The 18,194-nt window shown below is 54.6% G+C and overlaps 2 protein-coding genes and 1 long non-coding RNA gene across 3 annotated transcripts; 2 read left to right on the top strand and 1 right to left on the bottom strand.

Moving 5' to 3' along the window:
- The first annotated feature begins 1,724 nt into the window (after window positions 1–1,724).
- GAPDHS (glyceraldehyde-3-phosphate dehydrogenase, spermatogenic) lies at window positions 1,725–13,752 on the top strand. Its single transcript, XM_512590.7, has 11 exons — window positions 1,725–1,990; window positions 5,223–5,400; window positions 6,768–6,864; window positions 7,038–7,144; window positions 10,754–10,844; window positions 10,925–11,043; window positions 11,380–11,461; window positions 11,775–11,926; window positions 12,100–12,262; window positions 13,344–13,441; window positions 13,533–13,752. Exons 1-11 carry the CDS (start codon window positions 1,924–1,926, stop codon window positions 13,603–13,605), a joined length of 1,227 nt encoding a protein of 408 aa, XP_512590.2. The 5' UTR covers window positions 1,725–1,923; the 3' UTR covers window positions 13,606–13,752.
- On the bottom strand, window positions 9,168–11,775 carry LOC107969733 (uncharacterized). The gene is made up of 3 exons (XR_001711765.4): window positions 11,346–11,775; window positions 10,188–10,509; window positions 9,168–10,021 (listed from the first exon to the last, which is right to left on the bottom strand). It is a non-coding gene; the product is annotated as an uncharacterized LOC107969733 (long non-coding RNA).
- Window positions 13,753–14,117: 365 nt separating the features above from the next.
- Window positions 14,118–15,961, top strand: TMEM147 (transmembrane protein 147). Its single transcript, XM_016935691.4, has 7 exons — window positions 14,118–14,251; window positions 14,323–14,392; window positions 14,961–15,020; window positions 15,107–15,243; window positions 15,380–15,464; window positions 15,554–15,675; window positions 15,759–15,961. The coding sequence occupies exons 1-7, from the start codon at window positions 14,175–14,177 to the stop codon at window positions 15,880–15,882; spliced, it is 675 nt and encodes a 224-aa protein (XP_016791180.1). The 5' UTR covers window positions 14,118–14,174; the 3' UTR covers window positions 15,883–15,961.
- The last annotated feature ends 2,233 nt before the right edge of the window (window positions 15,962–18,194 follow it).

The following is an 18,194-nucleotide window of genomic DNA, read 5'->3' on the forward strand; positions in this document are numbered from 1 at the left end:
CGTGAACAAACAAACAAGAACAGGAGCCCTGTGAGGGGCTTGGAGCCCAAGGGGGAGACATCGAACAAATAAACCAATCAATAGATCATGACAAACTACATGAAAAGCTACAAGGAAAAGAATGGGTGCTGCGAGAAGATATAACGTGGAGAGTTTGATAAGATTGGCGATCAGGGCCGGGCGAGGTGGCTCACGCCTGTAATCCCACACCGAGGCAGATAGATCACCTGAGGTCAGGAGTTTGAGATCAGCCTGGCCAACATGGTGAAACCCCGTCTCTACCAAAAATACAAAAAAAAAAAATTAGCCAGGTGTAGTGGCGCATGCCTGTAGTCCCAGCTACTCAGGAGGCTGAGGCGGAAGAATCGCTTGAACCCAGGAGGCAGAGGTTGCAGTCAGCTGAGATCGCACCATTGCACTCCAGCCTAGGCAACAAGAACAAAACTCTGTCTCAAAAAAAAAAAAAAAGAAAAGAAAAGATTAGCGATCAGATGAAACCTGAGGAATTGACATTTATTCATTCAGGTATAGTTTATTGGGCTAACGCCTTTTTCAGACAGGGTCTTGCTCTATCGCCCAGCTGGAGTGCAGTGACACCATCATAGCTCACTGCAGCCTTGACCTCCTAGGCTCAAGTGATCCTCCCACCTCAGCCTCCCTAATAATTGGGACAACAGGCATGCACCACCACACCTGGCTACTTTTAAAATTTTTTGTAGATACAGGATTTTGCCACATTGCCCATGCTGCTCTCAAACTCCTGGACTCAAATGATCCTCCCACCTCAGCCTCCCAAAGTGTTGGGATTACAGGCATGAGCCACTGCGTCCAGCCCACAAACACCTTTCAAGTGCCAAACACTTTTCTTGTCAATGGGATACAGAAGTGACATAGATGACGTCCCTGTCCTCTCAGAGCTTACAGTCTGGTGGACAGAGACAGTTGGCCAAAAAACAAACAATTTTTAGAGAGACATGTGCTCTAAGGAAAATAAAAACATAGACAGTGTAGCCCTAGAGAAATTTTGCACACTGAAGCATAACTCAGAATGGAGAAGTCAGACAAGGCTTCCTGGAAGATGGGCAGAAATTGGGGGGAAGGGGGTGACGGCTGACAGTGACAGAGAAAGGAGGGAACTTAGATGCAGAGTGTAGAAAGCCTCTCTTAAAGGGTGGGAAACCAAGAGGCAGCCAAGGGAAGCCCTGGGTGGGCCTTCCAGGCATACGGAGGCAGCAAGAGTCACTCCACCAGAGAAGCCAAGGGACAGCATGGAACCTGTGTGCTTCAAGAGACAGAGAAGAGGAAAGGGCTTTCAGGAACAGTGTAAAAGGTGGGATTCCAGGCCGGGTGTGGTGGCTCGCTCCTGTAATCCCGGCATTTTGGAAGGCCGAGGTGGGAGGATCGCTTATGCCCAAGGGTTCTAGACCAGCCTGAGCAAAAGAGTGAGACCCTCTCTCTACAAAAAAATAAAAAGTAAAAATAGCCTGCAGTGGTGGCTGCACATGTAGTCCCAGCTACTCAGGAGGCCGAGGCGGGAGGATCGCTTGAGCCCGGGAGTTCAAGGCTGCAGTGAGCCATGATTGCACCACTGCACTCCAGCCTAGGAGAAAGAGTGACACCGCGTCTCAAAATAAATAAACAAATGATAATTTTAAAAAGTGGGATTCCATTCCAGACGGCAGTGCGTGGCCGTGGAACGGTGATGCATAGCGTGCTGACGTCCCATGCCTCTACGGGGATGGGATGCGGTGGTATCAGGCCTCTGGCTTGGGCGCCGCCCCTCGGCGACGTCACTGGGTACTGTGACGTCACTGGGTGCTGTGACATCAGGGCAATTAGCCCAGGACCCACAGCCCTGGCGCTCCGCACGCACCTCGGTAACATCACAGCAGGTCCAGGCCAATGATAACCTTATAAGAGGCCATGTCGAAGCGCGACATCGTCCTCACCAATGTCACCGTTGTCCAGTTGCTGCGACAGCCGTGCCCGGGTGAGGGAGGCAGCGGAGGGCGCGGGGGAGGGGTGGAAAGGGTAGTGGGGAGCGTCTGCACCCTCACACCTGTGCCGTATCCCTACCGCCCTTCCTGGCGTGTGCACCATCTAGGGACCAGGGGATCAGCCGCTCTCCCTCCCTCCACACCCGCCAGTGTGCTGGTAGAGTGGGGTTTACAGCCATGGCGGGGAGCCCGGGCCTCCGCCCCCAGGGCTGGGTGGGCTTCGCGCCGCTATCACGCGGTAGAAAGAGCAGAAACGAGGGCCATCGGAGGCTGCAGCCTGAAAGTGGCGGGAAGTGGGCGGGCTTAGGAGGGGCTTAGGGAGAACCCAGGGGTGCTGGGCTTCCACGTAAAAGTGATGTTCATGGCGCTTCGCGTGAGGTGAGCTTTGCCCTCCCTGTGATGCACAAAACAAGGACACTTGCAACCTTGCCGGGGACGTGCTGACCACTTCGCAGGCGAGAGCTCAGGGAAGCCTCACCACCACCTGAGAAGGCCAGAGTGTGCCCGCAGTTTACAGAGCGGCCAACAGAGGTTAAGAGAGGGCAAACTACTTCCTTAGTCTCTCAACAAGGGCGGCGCGCTCGCGCGCACACACACACACACTCACTCACTCACTCACTCTAGCCGGAGGAACCAGGTCTTCCGGTGGGCTGCCTCCATTCCCACACTGTTCCCTCACTTCCCACGGGCGGGGGCCGCAGGGGTAGGTGGGGCTGGGGCTTGGGTCCAGGAGACCCTGGAAGACACAGGAGCAGACAGGCTTACCAGCCTCATGAGACTTGAACCCCTGCCCTGCGCATCACTGCTCCGTGGCCTCAGGCTTCATTTTCCCCTCTGTAAAGTGGGTTTATAGTGCATGCCTCTCGGGATTCAGTGGGAGGATGCAGTGAGGAGCTGGGGGCAGCACCCAGCTAGCCCCCAGGCTTTTCTCCAACCGGGGGACCCCACCCCTACAGTGGAGGGGAAGAGAGTGCAAGGCTGGGAGTGCTGGGAGAGGAGGACCATCTGAGTTTTCTTCGGAAGGGTCACCCATTGGGCTCAGATTCCCACCTGAACCAGGTGGACAAATCCCCTTTCTCCCATAGCAGAAACAACCCCCAAGGATGCAAACATCCTCAGGTTCACCAATAAACCTTCATGAACTTGGACGGCCACTGGAAACACCTATAGTCCAGCCTCAGGCCACAAGGTCTGTGGCAACAGGGAGAGGTCAGGGAGACAGACAGGCCAGCTGGCCCCCGGCTCCCAGCCCCACCACCTCCCAGGTGCCTTTGATTTGGTGCCAAAAACTTGGACTCCCACTACCCCCTTCCAGCCCTTCTCCACCCCCTGCTGTCTCCCTTTCCTCAGGAATCTGTGTAGGATCAGACTTCCCTCCTCTATTAAAATCAGCTCCTATGTGTGGGCCTCGAGATCTCACTGCGCCCTCACAGCAGCCCCCAGGTGGGGGATCAGCCCCGAGAGGTTCATTAACTTGCTCAAGTCCACAGAGCAGCAGGTCTGTGTGGACCGAGCCAGGCTTGACTTTCCAGCCTGAAACTCTCTGCCACCAGGTCCCCTGAGTCTCCACTTCTCCCCTCTTCTCAAGCCCTCCTCTGTAGCTCAGGCGGCTGCTACCTCCAGGCGCAGGTGTTTTTAAGTGCAGTCTGGGAGCAGGAGTGTGTGTGGAGAGGTGGGAGCCAGTGTGAGCTTCCATGGGTTTCACAGAGTATGATACACGGTACTCTCTAAGCTTCCCTGAGGATAAGAAATGCCTGGAGTGCTTATTTTATATTTTATTTTTTATTTTTTTTGGGAGATGGAGTTTCGCTCTTGTTGCCCAGGCTGGAGTGCAATGGTACAATCTCGGCTCACCGCAACCTCCGCCTCCCGGGTTCAAGCGATTCTCCTGCTTCAGCCTCCTGAGTAGCTGGGATTACAAGCATGTGCCACCACGCCTGGCTAATTTTTTTGTATTTTTAGTAGAGACGGGGTTTCTGCATGTTGGTCAGACTGGTCTCAAACTCCCAACCTCAGGTGATCTGCCTGCCTCGGCCTCCCAAAGTGCTGGGATTACAGGCGTGAGCCACCGCTCCCGGCCTGGAGTGCTTATTAAAAACAGGATTTCTGGGCCTCCATACAGACCTACTGAGTCCGATTTTTCTAGGAAGAGCCCTCCTCAGGTGATTTTTTTTTTTTTTTTTTTTTTTTTTTTTGGAGACAGAGTCTCACTCTGTCGCCCAGGCTGGAGTGCAGTGGCGCAATCTCAGCTCACTGCACCCTCCGCCTCCCAGGTTCAAGAGATTCTCTTGCCTCAGCCCCCTGAGGAGCTGGGATTACAGTATTTTTAGTAGAGAACAGGTTTCTCCATGTTGGCCAAGCTGGTCTTGAACTCCTGACCTCAAGTGATCCACCCACCTTGGCCTCCCAAAGTGCCAGGATTACAGGTGTGAGCCACCACGCCTGGCCACTCCGACGACTCCTATCATGGAACAGTTTGGGGGCCATTGGGCTAAATCAATTATTGGACAAATTCGGGGAACAATCTACAAAATACTAATGCATGTCAAACATTTCCTCGGCTTGGTCATAAGCAATCCATGTATCACCTCATTTAATCCTCACAACAACCCTCTAAGAAAAGTACTATTATCTCCCCTTACAGAGGAGGAAACTGAGGCACAGAGAATGTCACCCCAAGCGATCTATGTTGAAAGTACATACCCCAGCCAGGCGCAGTGGCTCACGCCTGTAATCCCAGCACTTTGGGAGGCTGAGGCGGGTGGATCACCTAAGGTCAGGAGTTCGAGACCAGCCTGGCCAACATGGTGAAACCCTGTCTCTATTAAAAATACAAAAATTAGCCAGGCACCTTGGCGGGTGCCTATAATCCCAGTTACTCGTGAGGCTGAGGCAGGAGAATCGCTTGAACCCAGGAGGCGGAGGTTGCAGTGAGCCAAGACCAGTCCACTGCACTCCAGCCTGGGTGACAGAGCAATACTCTGTCTCGGGAAAAAAAAAACAACGAAAGTACATACCCAGTGAATTAGAATCTCCAGGAAAGAGCCCTTGGGATTGACATTTTAAACAAGTTCATTCTGTAGAGAAAGTGGGTTTGGGAAACACTGGGCTAAATGGTTGGTCACGAGGGGCCAGGAGCCAGCAACAGATTCTGGGCAGCAAAGACAGTTTGTTCTCTTTCACTTTGGTGGTCATGCAACCCATTCCCTCCCTTCCCCCGTATAGTGACCAGAGCACCGCCCCCACCTGAGCCTAAGGCTGAAGTAGAGCCCCAGCCACAACCAGAGCCCACACCAGTCAGGGAGGAAATAAAGCCACCACCGCCACCACTGCCTCCTCGCCCTGCTACTCCTCCTCCTAAGATGGTGTCTGTGGCCCGGGAGCTGACTGTGGGCATCAATGGGTGAGTCTACTCCAGCCCCTGATCAGTCTGAAGCCTTAGAGCCCAGCCCCTCCTCTGGCTGCTAACTGGGGACACCTCCACATTTCCCCCCATCAATGCTTTCATTCCAACGACCCTGGAGAAATAGCCCGGAGCAAGGCAGACAGGGCCCCATGCTCAGCAGCATTCTGGTGGGGAAGACAGTAATCAAATAAAGAAATTAGATTGTTCAGTAGAGTGTGCTGGGAACAGTGTAGAATCCAGTGGAAAAGTCAGGCTGGAGAGGGCAGCCTTTGCCAGTGATCAGGGAAGGCCTTGGAGAGAAGGTGTCATTGGAGCGGGACCAGAGTGATGAGACGCAGCCAGCTCCCAGGGCACCTTGCTGGGGAAGGAGTCTTCCAGGCAGCGGGACAAGCAATGATTCTGGGGCAGAGGCGAGCTCAGTATGTTCAGGGACAGCCAGGAAGTCAGAGTGGCTGGTGTCCACCAAGCAAAGGGAAAAGGAGGGAGGCCGGCCCGAGAAGCCCGGAGGGGGCTGCTACACCACGGTAAGGAGTGTGGATCTTGTTTTACTGATGGACAGTCGTGGATGTTTTCATGCCAAGAGACGTAATCTGTCTTGAAGTTTTAAAAGATCCATCCAGGCTCTCACACCTGTAAACCCAGCACTTTGGGAGGCCGAGGTGGGAGAATCCTTTGAGACCAGGAGTTTGAGACCAGCGTGGGCAACATAGCGAGACTCTGTCTCTACAAAAAAAAATTGTTTTAATTGTTTAATGAAAAAATAAAAGATCCATCCAGCTACAAGGTTAAGCATAGGGGTTAGGAGCCAGGCGCAGTGGCTCACGCCTGTAATCCCAGCACTTTGGGAGGCCAAGGCGGGTCTATCAACTTGAGGTCAGGAGTTCGAGACCAGCCTGGCCAACATGGCGAAACCCCGTCTCTATTAAAAATACAAAAATTAGGCAGGTGTGGTGGTACGTGCCTGTAGTCCCAGCTACTTGGGAGGCTGAGGCAGGAGAATCACTTGAACCCAGGAGGCAGAGGTTGCAATGAGCCCAGATAGCGCCACTGCACTCCAGCCTGGGCAAAAGAGCTAGATTCCATCTCAAAAAAAAAAATATATATATATATACATATATATATATGTATATATATATGTATATGTATATGTATATGTATACATGGGTTAGGGAATGGATTGGGAGAGGGAGCTGAAAAAGCAGTTAAAGGGGCTGGTGAGGTCATCTTGGCAAGAGATGCCCATGGCCGGCACAGAGGTTGTTGCCTTCTTCCCCTGGATTAAGGATTCCCAACCAGGCTCCTTGAGGGAGCCTCCTCTCCATTACCCCCTTCTCTCCCATCCCTTCCTGTCTGTCCCTGGCCAGATTTGGACGCATCGGTCGCCTGGTCCTGCGCGCCTGCATGGAGAAGGGTGTTAAGGTGGTGGCTGTGAATGATCCATTCATTGACCCGGAATACATGGTCAGTAGCTGGCAGAGGGCAGGAACAGCAGGGTGGGACTGGGGTGGGAAAGGGACTCAGGGAAGCTGTATGGAAGGCTCTCAGCTGTAATGCGAGACCTTCACCAAAGAGGGGACTCTCTAGGGATCCTCACCCTGCCACCCCAAGACTAGGAGCCATTCCATCCCCCACAGGTGTACATGTTTAAGTATGACTCCACCCACGGCCGATACAAGGGAAGTGTGGAATTCAGGAATGGACAACTGGTCGTGGACAACCATGAGATCTCTGTCTACCAGTGGTAAGGAAAGCATCTGTCTGATGCACGGCTGTGACATATTGAGGCAGGGGATGTGGAGGTGGCTAAAATGGGATTCCAGCCTCTCACATGGGGTTCTGAAACCACCCCCAAAATTGCATGTGCATGCCTCTAGGTACTAATTTGAAGAGGGGAGTCTCAGGTCCTTCACCCCTAAAATGATTAAGAAGCACTAATCTAAAAAGATGCCTCACTGTACTGAAGAATGCTTTTTCTTTTTATTTTTTTTAGGGACGGGGTATCACTCTCTTGCCCAGTCTGGAGTGCAGTGGTGTAATCATAGCTCACCGCAGCCTTGACCTCCCGGGCTCAAGTGATCCTCCCACCTCAGCCTCCCAAGTAGTTGGCACCAGCCACCACACCTGGCAAATTTTTTGTAGAGACGAGGTCTTGCCATCTGGCCCAGGCTGGTCTCAAACTCCTGGCCCCAAGCAATCCTCCCACCTTGGCCTCCCAGAGTGCTGGGATTACAGGCAGGAGCCACTGCATTTTGCTTTGACGCACAATTTGCATGTTTTCTCGTGGGCATATCAACATGTCCAGAACTCAACTCTTGATTCCCCTTCAACCCACACCTATTCAGCTCCCATTGACCACTGCTGGTCAACTATGCCTGAATTCCAAAGGGAGGAAGGTATAATGAGGCTTGTGCGAACATCCGAACATCCGTTCCCATCATGGCCTGAACCAGTGTTTCAGTTTTACTTTAGAATGCCCTGGGCGGACAGAAGGGCTACATTCAGTTAGTTGGGGGAGCTTAGAATTTTATTTTTGGCTGACATTCACCTTTCTAATGTAAACTATTAGCAACTCCTGGCTCTGTGGCTGCCTGGGGCTTTTACACACACACACACCCCCACAGGCCCACACACATGCACACACAGGCACACTAGTGAACCCTGTCCGGGCCCAGGCAGGGTCTGCAGCCTCCCCAGCGCCCCTCCCCACAGATCTAATCTCAGCCCTTCTCCTTGTACTTACTGGGGTTAGGGTGAGTGATAAAGGGGCAGGAATGGGTGCAGGAAGTTTGTGGGCAGGGGGCAGAGACTGGAGAGTCAGTGAAAATTGAAGAAAGCTGCTTAACCCAAGTTTGAAATCATGACACTAGAAACAACTCCAGCACCAATAGTTATCACGCAGACTTCAACGTGGCCACCACCATTACCGCCACTTGGAGTCATCCCTCTTCCCCGCCTAGCTGCCCCCTCCGTCCACGGCCCCGACTCAGGTGTTGCCTTCTCTGGTCACTTGTGCAATGCAGTTCCCCGCCCCTCCAGCCCCCTCTCCATCCCCGCACTGTTGGGCTGCACAAGCCAGGCTGTGTGCCTGCACTCTGCCCTGCACCTCCGCTAGCTAGCTGGGTGACCTTGGACAAGGAACCAAACTTGCCTGAGCCTCAGTTCCCCGCTGTATCTGATGGGGATGATGAGCAAACCCACCACAGCGGTAGCTGGGAGCACGAATGGAGTGAACATGTGTTTGTGGACACTTAAACGGGCACTTCCCACAAGGCCATGGCCTTCCACGGAGGGCTCTGTCAACTGGTACCACCACTGTTGCTCTGGCATTAGCAGGTACAGGCCCTGGTAGCCATTCAGAACTTCCTTTGAATGAATGAATGGAATCCTCAAAACAGCCTGGTGGGCAGGAGCCTTGGGGAGGGTCTTCTGGGGGCACAGTCTTTGCCTCAGGCCAACTCAGCAATTGTTGCAGAGGAATCACAAGTGTCCCTAATTTGGAAGGCAGGAAATGGGGGGTATCTGAGAAGAGCTAGTTGGGCCAGATGATGGAAAGTGGACAGAGCAGGAGACAGGAAGAGGATAACCATGTGTGATGGCTTTGCAGGGCAGCCCATTCATTCACTCATTCAGGCAGTGGAAACAGGAGTGCAGACCTGAGGTGGGACCAGCCACCTGCACTCCAGCAGGCTCTCCCTCTCACTCCCCTCCCCTCTGCCCTGACAGCAGTAAAAAAATGCAAAAAATGACAGCGGTAGCACTCCTCATTGGGTTGTGAAGGTTACATGAGTTTAATACAGGTAAGGCACTTAGAATACGGGCACAGGACAGGTGTTCAGTAAAGATGTATAAAATGGCTAACTAAAAAAAAAAAAACACGAGGCCAGGTGCAGCGGCTCATGCCTGTCATCCCAGCACTTTGGGAGGCTGCAGTGGGGATCACCTGAGGTCAGGAGTTTGAGACCAGCCTGGCCAACAGAGCAAAACCCCGTCACCACTAAAAATACAAAAAACAACAACAATAAAAAACTAGCCAGGTGTGGTAGCGCATGCCTGTAACCCCAACTACTCAGGAGGCGGAGGCAGGAGAATCGCTTGAACCCGGAAGGTGGAGGTTGCAGTGAGCCAAAATCGTGCCACTGCACTCCAGCCTGAGTGACAGAGTGAGACTCTGTCTCAAAAACAAAACAAAACAAAACAAACAAAGAAAACCCATGAGGCCAGGCACGGTGGCTCACACCTGTAATCCCAGCACTGTGGGAGGCCAAGGATCACTTGAGCCCAGGGGTTCTAAAGCACCCTGGGCAACAAAAGTGAGACCCCATCTCTACAAAAAAATTTAAAAATTAGCTGGGCATGGTGGCGTGCGCCTGTATTCCCAGCTACTCGGGAGGCCAAGGCAGGAGGATGGCCGGAGCCAGGAAGATCAAGGCTGCGGTGAGCTCTGATTGCACCACTGCACTCCAGCCTGGGCGACAGAGGAAGACCCTGTCTCAAAACAAACAAACCCCACAAACATTGATTGAACCCCCATTGAGAGGAGCAGGCTCAATGGCAAAGGAAACAGACCTACACTGGCCGAGAATCACAGAAGCAAAGCACCTGGTTACTCATGATAAACCTGGGAAGGAAGAAAGTGGAACAGTTTATTCACTTAATGCTTGTTTGCTAAAGCCAAGTAGAAAACGGCAATACTAGATGTTTAATGTGCTTCAAATACAAATGTTTGTCAAAATACCAAGTAAAAACATAAATTTATAAAACAGGAAACCAGAAACCTCCCTTACCTTTCTAATGTAAACCATGAGCCACTGCCGCCCCAAGGCTGCCTCAGGCTTCAGGAGTCCTCCAGGAGCTTTTTCTTTAATGCAGTGTCTGTCTTCAGGGACTCTCCTGGCCTTTGGCAGCCAGCTTCCTATTGTAGGAGCTGAGGGTCTAGGAGGGTTCGTGGCGAGGTTGTCAGGGCTGGGAAGCAGAAAGCAGCCGGGCAGGCCTCACAGTCAGAGTCCACGTCCCGGGCAGCATATGGAGAAAGGGTCTGGGCTGGCTGACAGCAGTCAGCGTTGGCGCCTCTGAGGAGGTTGAGGGCTGAGTTGGGGAGGTCACCACCTGTACCCAGGCATAACAGGGGTGGTGCAATCAGCAAAGGGAAAGTGGTGTGAAGTGGGGCAGTGGTGAAAAGCTAGGCCAGCGGGGTGGAGCCCATCTGGAGCAAGTAGGTGTGTGGGGTAGGGGACGCAGGTGGTTGCAGGTGGGCCGGTACCTGCTCAGCCTGTCAAATGGTGAAAGCCATGGACTATGAAGGTGGGGCTCAAGCAGGGGAGACTGACTCAGCCCTGCCACTTCCCCACAGCAAAGAGCCCAAACAGATCCCCTGGAGGGCTGTCGGGAGCCCCTACGTGGTGGAGTCCACAGGCGTGTACCTCTCCATACAGGCAGCTTCGGTAAGCTGGGGAGAGGTGTCCAGGGCTAGCTGGGGGGATGATGGTGCCAGAAGCCCCTGACACCTGCGCTTCCTCCCCAGGACCACATCTCGGCAGGTGCTCAACGTGTGGTCATCTCCGCGCCCTCACCGGATGCACCAACGTTCGTCATGGGTGTGAATGAAAATGACTATAACCCTGGCTCCATGAACATTGTGAGGTAATGTGGGCAGTGACATCCTGCAATGTGTGGAAGGGAGGGTAGACTCGTCCTCCCCACCCTCAGCCCCACTGGATTCCTGGTCGCTTGGCTTCTGCTTCTCCTTCCCGAAACTATCTGCTAAAAACGCATGACTTCCAGAGGACAAGCTTGGGGAGCCTCCCCAGCTGCACCTCAGTGCCTCCTTCAGTCTGACAGCGTCCCCACAGATCCGTCTCACCCTCATCCTGACGTTTCATAAAACCAAGTCTGCGTGCATACCCCAAGAGGGGTAAGGGTGGAGGGGTGGCTCTGCGACTCACCTCACAGTGTCCGTGCACACCTTGGCTGTTTCAGCAACGCGTCCTGCACCACCAACTGTTTGGCTCCCCTCGCCAAAGTCATCCACGAGCAATTTGGGATCGTGGAAGGGTTGATGGTGAGTTGAGGATGAGGGGCTGGGGCAGGAAGGATGGCAGGGAAACCCAACTTCTTACCGGGCCTTGCTTACTGTATGGAGTTAAGAGGGAGAGACTGGTTTCGGGAGGAGAGGCCCGCCAGTGCAGAAGTCATTTAAAACACTGTGCAACCCTCAGGCAAGGCTGGACCCTGGCCTGCACACATCCCCTCCTGTGGTCTGTGGTGGTGGCCCCACCAGCCTCCACACCTAGGCCACCAACTTAGTCCTGGAAAAAAGAGGCATGGGAGCTTAGGAGCATGAAGGCCTCATTTTGGTCCTTCTCTTCCCCAAGACCACAATCCATTCCTACACGGCCACCCAGAAGACGGTGGACGGGCCATCAAGGAAGGCCTGGCGAGATGGGCGGGGTGCCCACCAGAACATCATCCCAGCCTCCACTGGGGCTGCGAAAGCTGTGACCAAAGTCATCCCAGAGCTCAAAGGGTATGAGGAAAAGAAGCTGCAACCAGGGTGGGGGCATACGCCGGGAGGACTGGACTGGCCTGGCCCTCAGTCCTTAAGAGGAAAGCAGGGGCCTGGCCCAGCCACAGGGCAAGGGGGAATGGAGGGCAACGTCCCTAAGTCCTGACTCCTGTTCCTCATGGGGGATTCTCCAGGAAGCTGACAGGGATGGCGTTCCGGGTACCAACCCCGGATGTGTCTGTCGTGGACCTGACCTGCCGCCTCGCCCAGCCTGCCCCCTACTCAGCCATCAAGGAGGCTGTAAAAGCAGCAGCCAAGGGGCCCATGGCTGGCATCCTTGCCTACACCGAGGATGAGGTAGGGGCTGAGGAGAGGAGACCCTGGGAGGAGCCCTCTGGGAAAGGACATGATTTCCACTTGCCAGGGAGCTACTCTCAATGTGCCAAGACAGAAACTGCAGGGCAGGAAGGGAGATCTCCCTGCCTCAGGGCCTTTGCACTTGCTGTTCCTTTAGTCTGGAATGCTTCCCTTGCCAGGTGACCATACAGTCTGTCCTTACTTCCTCCAAGTCTCTGGAGGAACCTCCCTCTTCAGCAAAGCACCCCATCAAAAGATGTTGTTTTTGTGGCCATATTCCTCATCTGAAATTTCATTTCATAGTCAATGTTGGCCCCAGTGGTGTGTGCATTCCAAGAAAACAGGGATTTAGGGGCTGCATTTTCACTTTTGTGGCTCCAACCTGGCATACAGCAGGTGACTAATACATGCTTAGTGAACAAAAGACAACAGCTCCCATTTTTTTCAATACTAGCTCAGGGCCAGGCCATGGCCAGATGCCTTCTCTGTGAGGAGTGGATGCCATGGTCATGGTGGACCCCTATACGTCCACCTTGGTGTTGTCTCCCTGCATTAACTCCTGCAGGTCCACTTTCCCACAGTCACCGGGATCTTTTGTTTTAATACAATCACATTGCATCACCCGTTTTCAGGATTGAAAACACTCCTGTGGCCTTTCATGACACTAGGGCTAAAACCCTCAGGTCCTCCATTCCTGCAGCTCCTTCTACCTCAGACACTGTGCTGAGGGCCCCAGCTGGTCAGATCTTTCTAGTCATCTAGACCCAGGCTCATGGCCACCCCTCAGAGAGGCCCTCCATGCTGGCCCATTCCAAATGCTTGCATTATTCCTAGGAAAGGGATGTACTGGTACAGCATGAGGGTGTTTGTGACCTGTGCCCTTTGGCCAGACCCTGACACAGTGCCTTGGTCATACCCTGCACTTGGTCATACCCTCCAGTCCAGAGACTGGACACAGTAGGGCTACGTCAAATATTATAGATGAATGCATGGATGGGCGATACAGCTAAGAGTCGGGGCCTCAGCTCCCGGAGGTCCTTGCTCTGCCGGACACACTTATCTTTGAAATTCTGACTTCCAGGTCGTCTCTATGGACTTCCTCGGTGATACCCACTCGTCCATCTTCGATGCTAAGGCCGGCATTGCGCTCAATGACAATTTCGTGAAGCTCATTTCATGGTAAGGGGGAAGGAGCTGGAGACTCAGAGGGAGGGGAACTAAGGAGTGGTCAGAAGGAACCCCCTTGAACCTCCCGACCCCTCCTCCACAGGTACGACAATGAATATGGCTACAGTCACCGGGTGGTCGACCTCCTCCGCTACATGTTCAGCCGAGACAAGTGAAAGGGGAAGGTCCTTTCTTTCCTTCCCAGGGGCCGGGGCCGGAACATGTGCCTCCCGTTCCAGCATCTGGCTGCCCGAGGGAGGAAGGGCACCCGGGGCGGGCGCCCCACGCCGATGGGTCCATGGTGAAATAAAAAACAGTGCTCACGGCTGCGTCCCGTATCTCTGCGCCGGTCAGGGCGGGTTCTGATCCGGGTTTGAGGCCCGCCCCACCCTTACTCGATCGCCTGCGCCCACGGGCGAGGGGTCGCGCTCGACTCCAAGCCGGGTTCCACTTCAGGAGACCGGGACCGCGATGGCAGCGGTAGAGGCCCCGCATGGCTGGAAGTCACTCCCCAAAGCTCTGGGCCGGCAGCGGTGGGAACCAGGGCCGGCCACGGGCGCTCTGACGTCACTGGGCGCGACGCCCCGCGCCGGGACTACTGCTCCCAGAAGGTCGCGCGCGGGCCCCCGCCAGTCAGGTGGGTGCCAGGCCCTGGCCGTGGCGAAAGTGCCGGCAGAGCCGGAGGCCCGCTCCCGGAGACGCCGCCTCGCGATCCCCGCGCGGGCGGGACCGGGCGGCCGGCGTCATGACCCTGTTTCACTTCGGGAACTGCTTCGCTCTTGCCTACTTCCCCTACTTCATCACCTACAAGTGCAGCGGCCTGTGAGTGCGGGAAGGGCGCGGGGCGGAGAGGGCGCGGGGCCCGGGCCGACCCTCACCTCCCGCTTCTCCAGGTCCGAGTACAACGCCTTCTGGAAATGCGTCCAGGCTGGAGTCACCTACCTCTTTGTCCAACTCTGCAAGGTGAGGGCCACCGGGAAGCCACGTGTTCTGGCCCCCAGGCTCTGCAGACCCAGGGACCCGCCCCCGTTGCCTATCCGCGCCCCCGCCGCCCCACGGTGGGACCGCCCTCGGGACTCCGCATTGGGAGGCGTCAGGATACCTAGAGAGGATGGACTTTAAAGAGGGCACGACCTGAGAAGAGACCTAGAAGCAACTTTTGCGTAGCACTTAGTAAAACTGAGAAAACCTCAGTAGTGTGGTTGGCTAACAGGTTTTTTTTGGTGCGGTTAAGAGTGATCACTGATTCCGTACGTGCTGCTAACACTGCCCAGGGAGCAGCACCTTCAGACCTGACTCAGATGCCCTGTGATCACCCAGAACTCAAACTTCCAGCCCCCTCGGGGACCCGGGGACCTATCCTCTATCTCCCCGATTCCTGTAATTTTGCCACCATCTGGTGGTTCCTCTTCCAGATGGGCCCCCAGAACCTGTCCTGCCCTCCTCATACCCACGAACTTCCCACAAATCCCACGTGGTTTATCTTGATCCCCTCACCTTGAAGTGACCTCTTTCTACTTTCTGTTCTCAGATGCTGTTCTTGGCCACTTTCTTTCCCACCTGGGAAGGCGGCATCTATGACTTCATTGGGGTGAGAGGGGCCAGGGAAGGGCAGGGAGTTCAGGAATGGGGCTCCCTGTCCCCCTGTGCTTACTTAAGCCTCAACCTGACCCGCAGGAGTTCATGAAGGCCAGCGTGGATGTGGCAGACCTGATAGGTCTAAACCTTGTCATGTCCCGGAATGCCGGCAAGGGGGAGTACAAGATCATGGTTGCTGCCCTGGGCTGGGCCACTGCCGAGCTTATTATGTCCCGGTGCGTACAGCAGCCTGGAGCCCAGACCCCTGAGAAGGGACACCTGGGTTCCACGGGGGTGCTGGAGGGCAGGGGCTCAAAGCCTGGTGCTGAAGGTGTCTGAGTACTGGAGAATCCCATCCTTTGCCTTCCTCAGCTGCATTCCCCTATGGGTCGGAGCCCGGGGCATTGAGTTTGACTGGAAGTACATCCAGATGAGCATAGACTCCAACATCAGTCTGGTAGGCAGTCGTGCTTTCCCACATACACATTTCTGCTGGCGGCCATACTCCTCCCCGAGGCCTGGCCCCGACTTTCTGCCTCCCTCCAGGTCCATTACATCGTCGCGTCTGCTCAGGTCTGGATGATAACACGCTATGATCTGTACCACACCTTCCGGCCAGCTGTCCTCCTGCTGATGTTCCTCAGTGTCTACAAGGCCTTCGTTATGGAGTGAGTTGGGTGGGGTTTAGGGCTGGGTCCAAAGTGGGGTGGGTTATCTAGTCTCCCTCCCTTATTGTGACATTTTCCTGCAGGACCTTCGTCCACCTCTGCTCGCTGGGCAGTTGGACAGCTCTACTGGCCCGAGCAGTGGTAACGGGGCTGCTGGCCCTCAGCACTTTGGCCCTGTATGTCGCCGTTGTCAATGTGCACTCCTAGGCTGGGTGTCTCAAACATTGATGTACCTTTTCCCTGCCTCGCTCCAGGTTTTAGTGAAGTAAACAGTATTTGGAAAGTTGTTGCTGCCTCCATTTCTCTCTCTTGGGAACTGTCTCCCAATACCGTGTCCACCTGGGTCTCAGAGGTCCTGGTTCTGTCTCAGGAGCCAGGGAGACAAGCCAGAAGCTAGCCAGTCACTGAATTGTCCCATGTCTTGTTCCTCAGGCTCCTGGTTTGCCAGGAGTAGACAGTAGGTTTGGATGATCTTTGAGCAGTGGCAGAGGCCAGGGCCCTCAGGGAACAGGTGATAGAGGGGAGCTAGAATCCAAGAGAAGGCCCTTGGGGGGCTCTTCCTCTCCTCACAGCCCCAACCTGGGCCTCCTCACATGGGCCCTTCCCGGGCCGGTTGCCTCTGAGGCTCCTGGCCCCAGTGTCCCCCTCCAATCCATCCTCTGTATGGCAGCCAGAGGATCTATCTGAAACCCGTCTAACCAGGTCATCCTCCCACTTGCAGCCGCTTGTGGCCCCTTGTTACACAGTGGACAGTCCAATTGCTTGGCCTTTGGTTTTACCCAACCAGCAAAACCAGCTTTTCTGAAACTGCTCCCTAGAATAATTTGTCCAGCCAGATTCTTAACATCGTTCAAGCCATGGGGTCAGCATGGGGCTGGGGGGAGAGTTGTGACTGTGAGCTCCTCAGTTCTGTGGCCCTCAGATCAGATCCCAGCCTGAGCCTTCTCAGGGTGGAGTGGAGAGACAGCTGCAGCCAAGAAGCAGAGCAGTGGGGCCCCCAGCTTGGACATTGTCCTGGATGCCCCCCTCCACCCTCAGCCTTCCTTGGTCCACTGAAGCCGGCTCCCCGCCTCTCTCTGAGGGGGATGTGTCAGAAGCTTTGAATGTCATGTTTAAGCTCCACTTTGATGTACACCCTCCCGACTCAGGAAGATGCTCCCCATCCTTGGTGTTCCCAGTGGGGTACCCCAGGGAGTAGGATAGCGCCATTGCCCCTCCTCCTCCACCAGGCTGTTGAAGTTCCACATGATTTTTTTTAAGCTTAGGCCTAGGAAAGTTCACTATGACCATCTCGGTGTTTCCAGAGGGAGCATTTGCCCTCAGACGGCAGCTGCCATCTAGGCCACTCTTCCTTATTGTTTGGAGTAAAGACAGGGTCCGTGGGTCTCTTGGGAGCTGGAAGTGATTGATCACCTTGACTTTGATGTAGAAAGGAAGTAGATGGGGCAGTCTATCTGGGTGGACTTGTGACAAGGTCACTTTCTCCCACACTTCCATGCCCCACATAGTTCTTCACACATATTGAGACAAGTGTAGGTTGCAAAATTACCAACTAGAATAATCCCAGCTTACATGGGGTTCAGGGAGAGAGACTGGAGTGGCTGGGGCTGAGCTGGCAGAGGACGGTGAAGCCTGGGCGGTTACACTGTGGGGAGCCAGGCTTCAGGTGATCGGGGTTATGATGGGAAAACCCCGGGTTATGGGGACCCAGAGGAGCCGCCTGGCCTGCCGTGGAAGCAGTGCGGGCTCCCCTGAGCAGAGGACATGTGAGCTGAGACCTAAAGAATGAGTGATTGGGGCAAGGCAGAGGTAATGGTCTTGAGGTCAGAGAGGGGGCCTGTTTTTCCCAAGGGAACATAACTGGTTGGAATGAGTTCAAGGGGACTTGTAAGACTACAGAAGCTGGCAGGGGTCAGATCACAGAAGGCTTTGGGAACCAAGGAGAGCTCTAGGCAAAGGAAGGACAGGGTCAGATTTGGCTTTAGGAAGCTCTGCATGGCTGTTGTCTGAAATGGGAAAGCTGAGGCCACGAGGCCAGGGCTGGACCAGGGCAGGGCTTGGTGGGGTTAGGGGAGTGACTAGAAGCCAAGCCCAGGCGTTGGTGATCAGTGGGCTGTGTGTATTTATTTACCGGCAGGGGGCGCTAACAGGTAAGGGAGGAGCAAAGAGTTTCAGGATAACTGGAGTTTGGGGCTTGTAAGCCCAAGGGCTCACCATGTTTCCAAGGGAGAAGGGATCACACTGATGGGACAGTGGGACTATCAGATTGGGTCAGTGCATGGGTACAGGTATGGGGGGTGATGAAGAGGCCAGTGTAGGTCACCAACACTGGGGGAAGCTGGGGACAGAGGTGGGTCTCACTGCAGAAACAACTGAAGCCATGGGGGACTGGGGGGCTGTGGTCACAAGGAAGGAGAAGCCCCGGCCCTAGCCAGAGAAAGCCACATAAGAAAGAGGAAGAGAGGTGAACAGAGGGGCTGGGAAAGGAGCGGCAGAGGTGGGAGGTAGGGGGATGGGGT

Source organism: Pan troglodytes, chromosome 20 (assembly GCF_028858775.2).
Source record: "Pan troglodytes isolate AG18354 chromosome 20, NHGRI_mPanTro3-v2.0_pri, whole genome shotgun sequence".
NCBI classification, from domain to species: Eukaryota; Metazoa; Chordata; class Mammalia; order Primates; family Hominidae; genus Pan; species Pan troglodytes.

Coding starts and splice junctions, on each gene's coding strand:
- GAPDHS (XM_512590.7), top strand. CDS start 1,924: ATGTCGAAGCGCGACATCGTCCTCACCAATGTCACCGTTGTCCAGTTG. Junction 10,845..10,924: donor TCTCCATACAGGCAGCTTCG/GTAAGCTGGGGA, acceptor CTTCCTCCCCAG/GACCACATCTCGGCAGGTGC. Junction 13,442..13,532: donor TTCGTGAAGCTCATTTCATG/GTAAGGGGGAAG, acceptor CCTCCTCCACAG/GTACGACAATGAATATGGCT.
- TMEM147 (XM_016935691.4), top strand. CDS start 14,175: ATGACCCTGTTTCACTTCGGGAACTGCTTCGCTCTTGCCTACTTCCCC. Junction 14,393..14,960: donor TCTTTGTCCAACTCTGCAAG/GTGAGGGCCACC, acceptor TTCTGTTCTCAG/ATGCTGTTCTTGGCCACTTT. Junction 15,244..15,379: donor GCCGAGCTTATTATGTCCCG/GTGCGTACAGCA, acceptor TGCCTTCCTCAG/CTGCATTCCCCTATGGGTCG.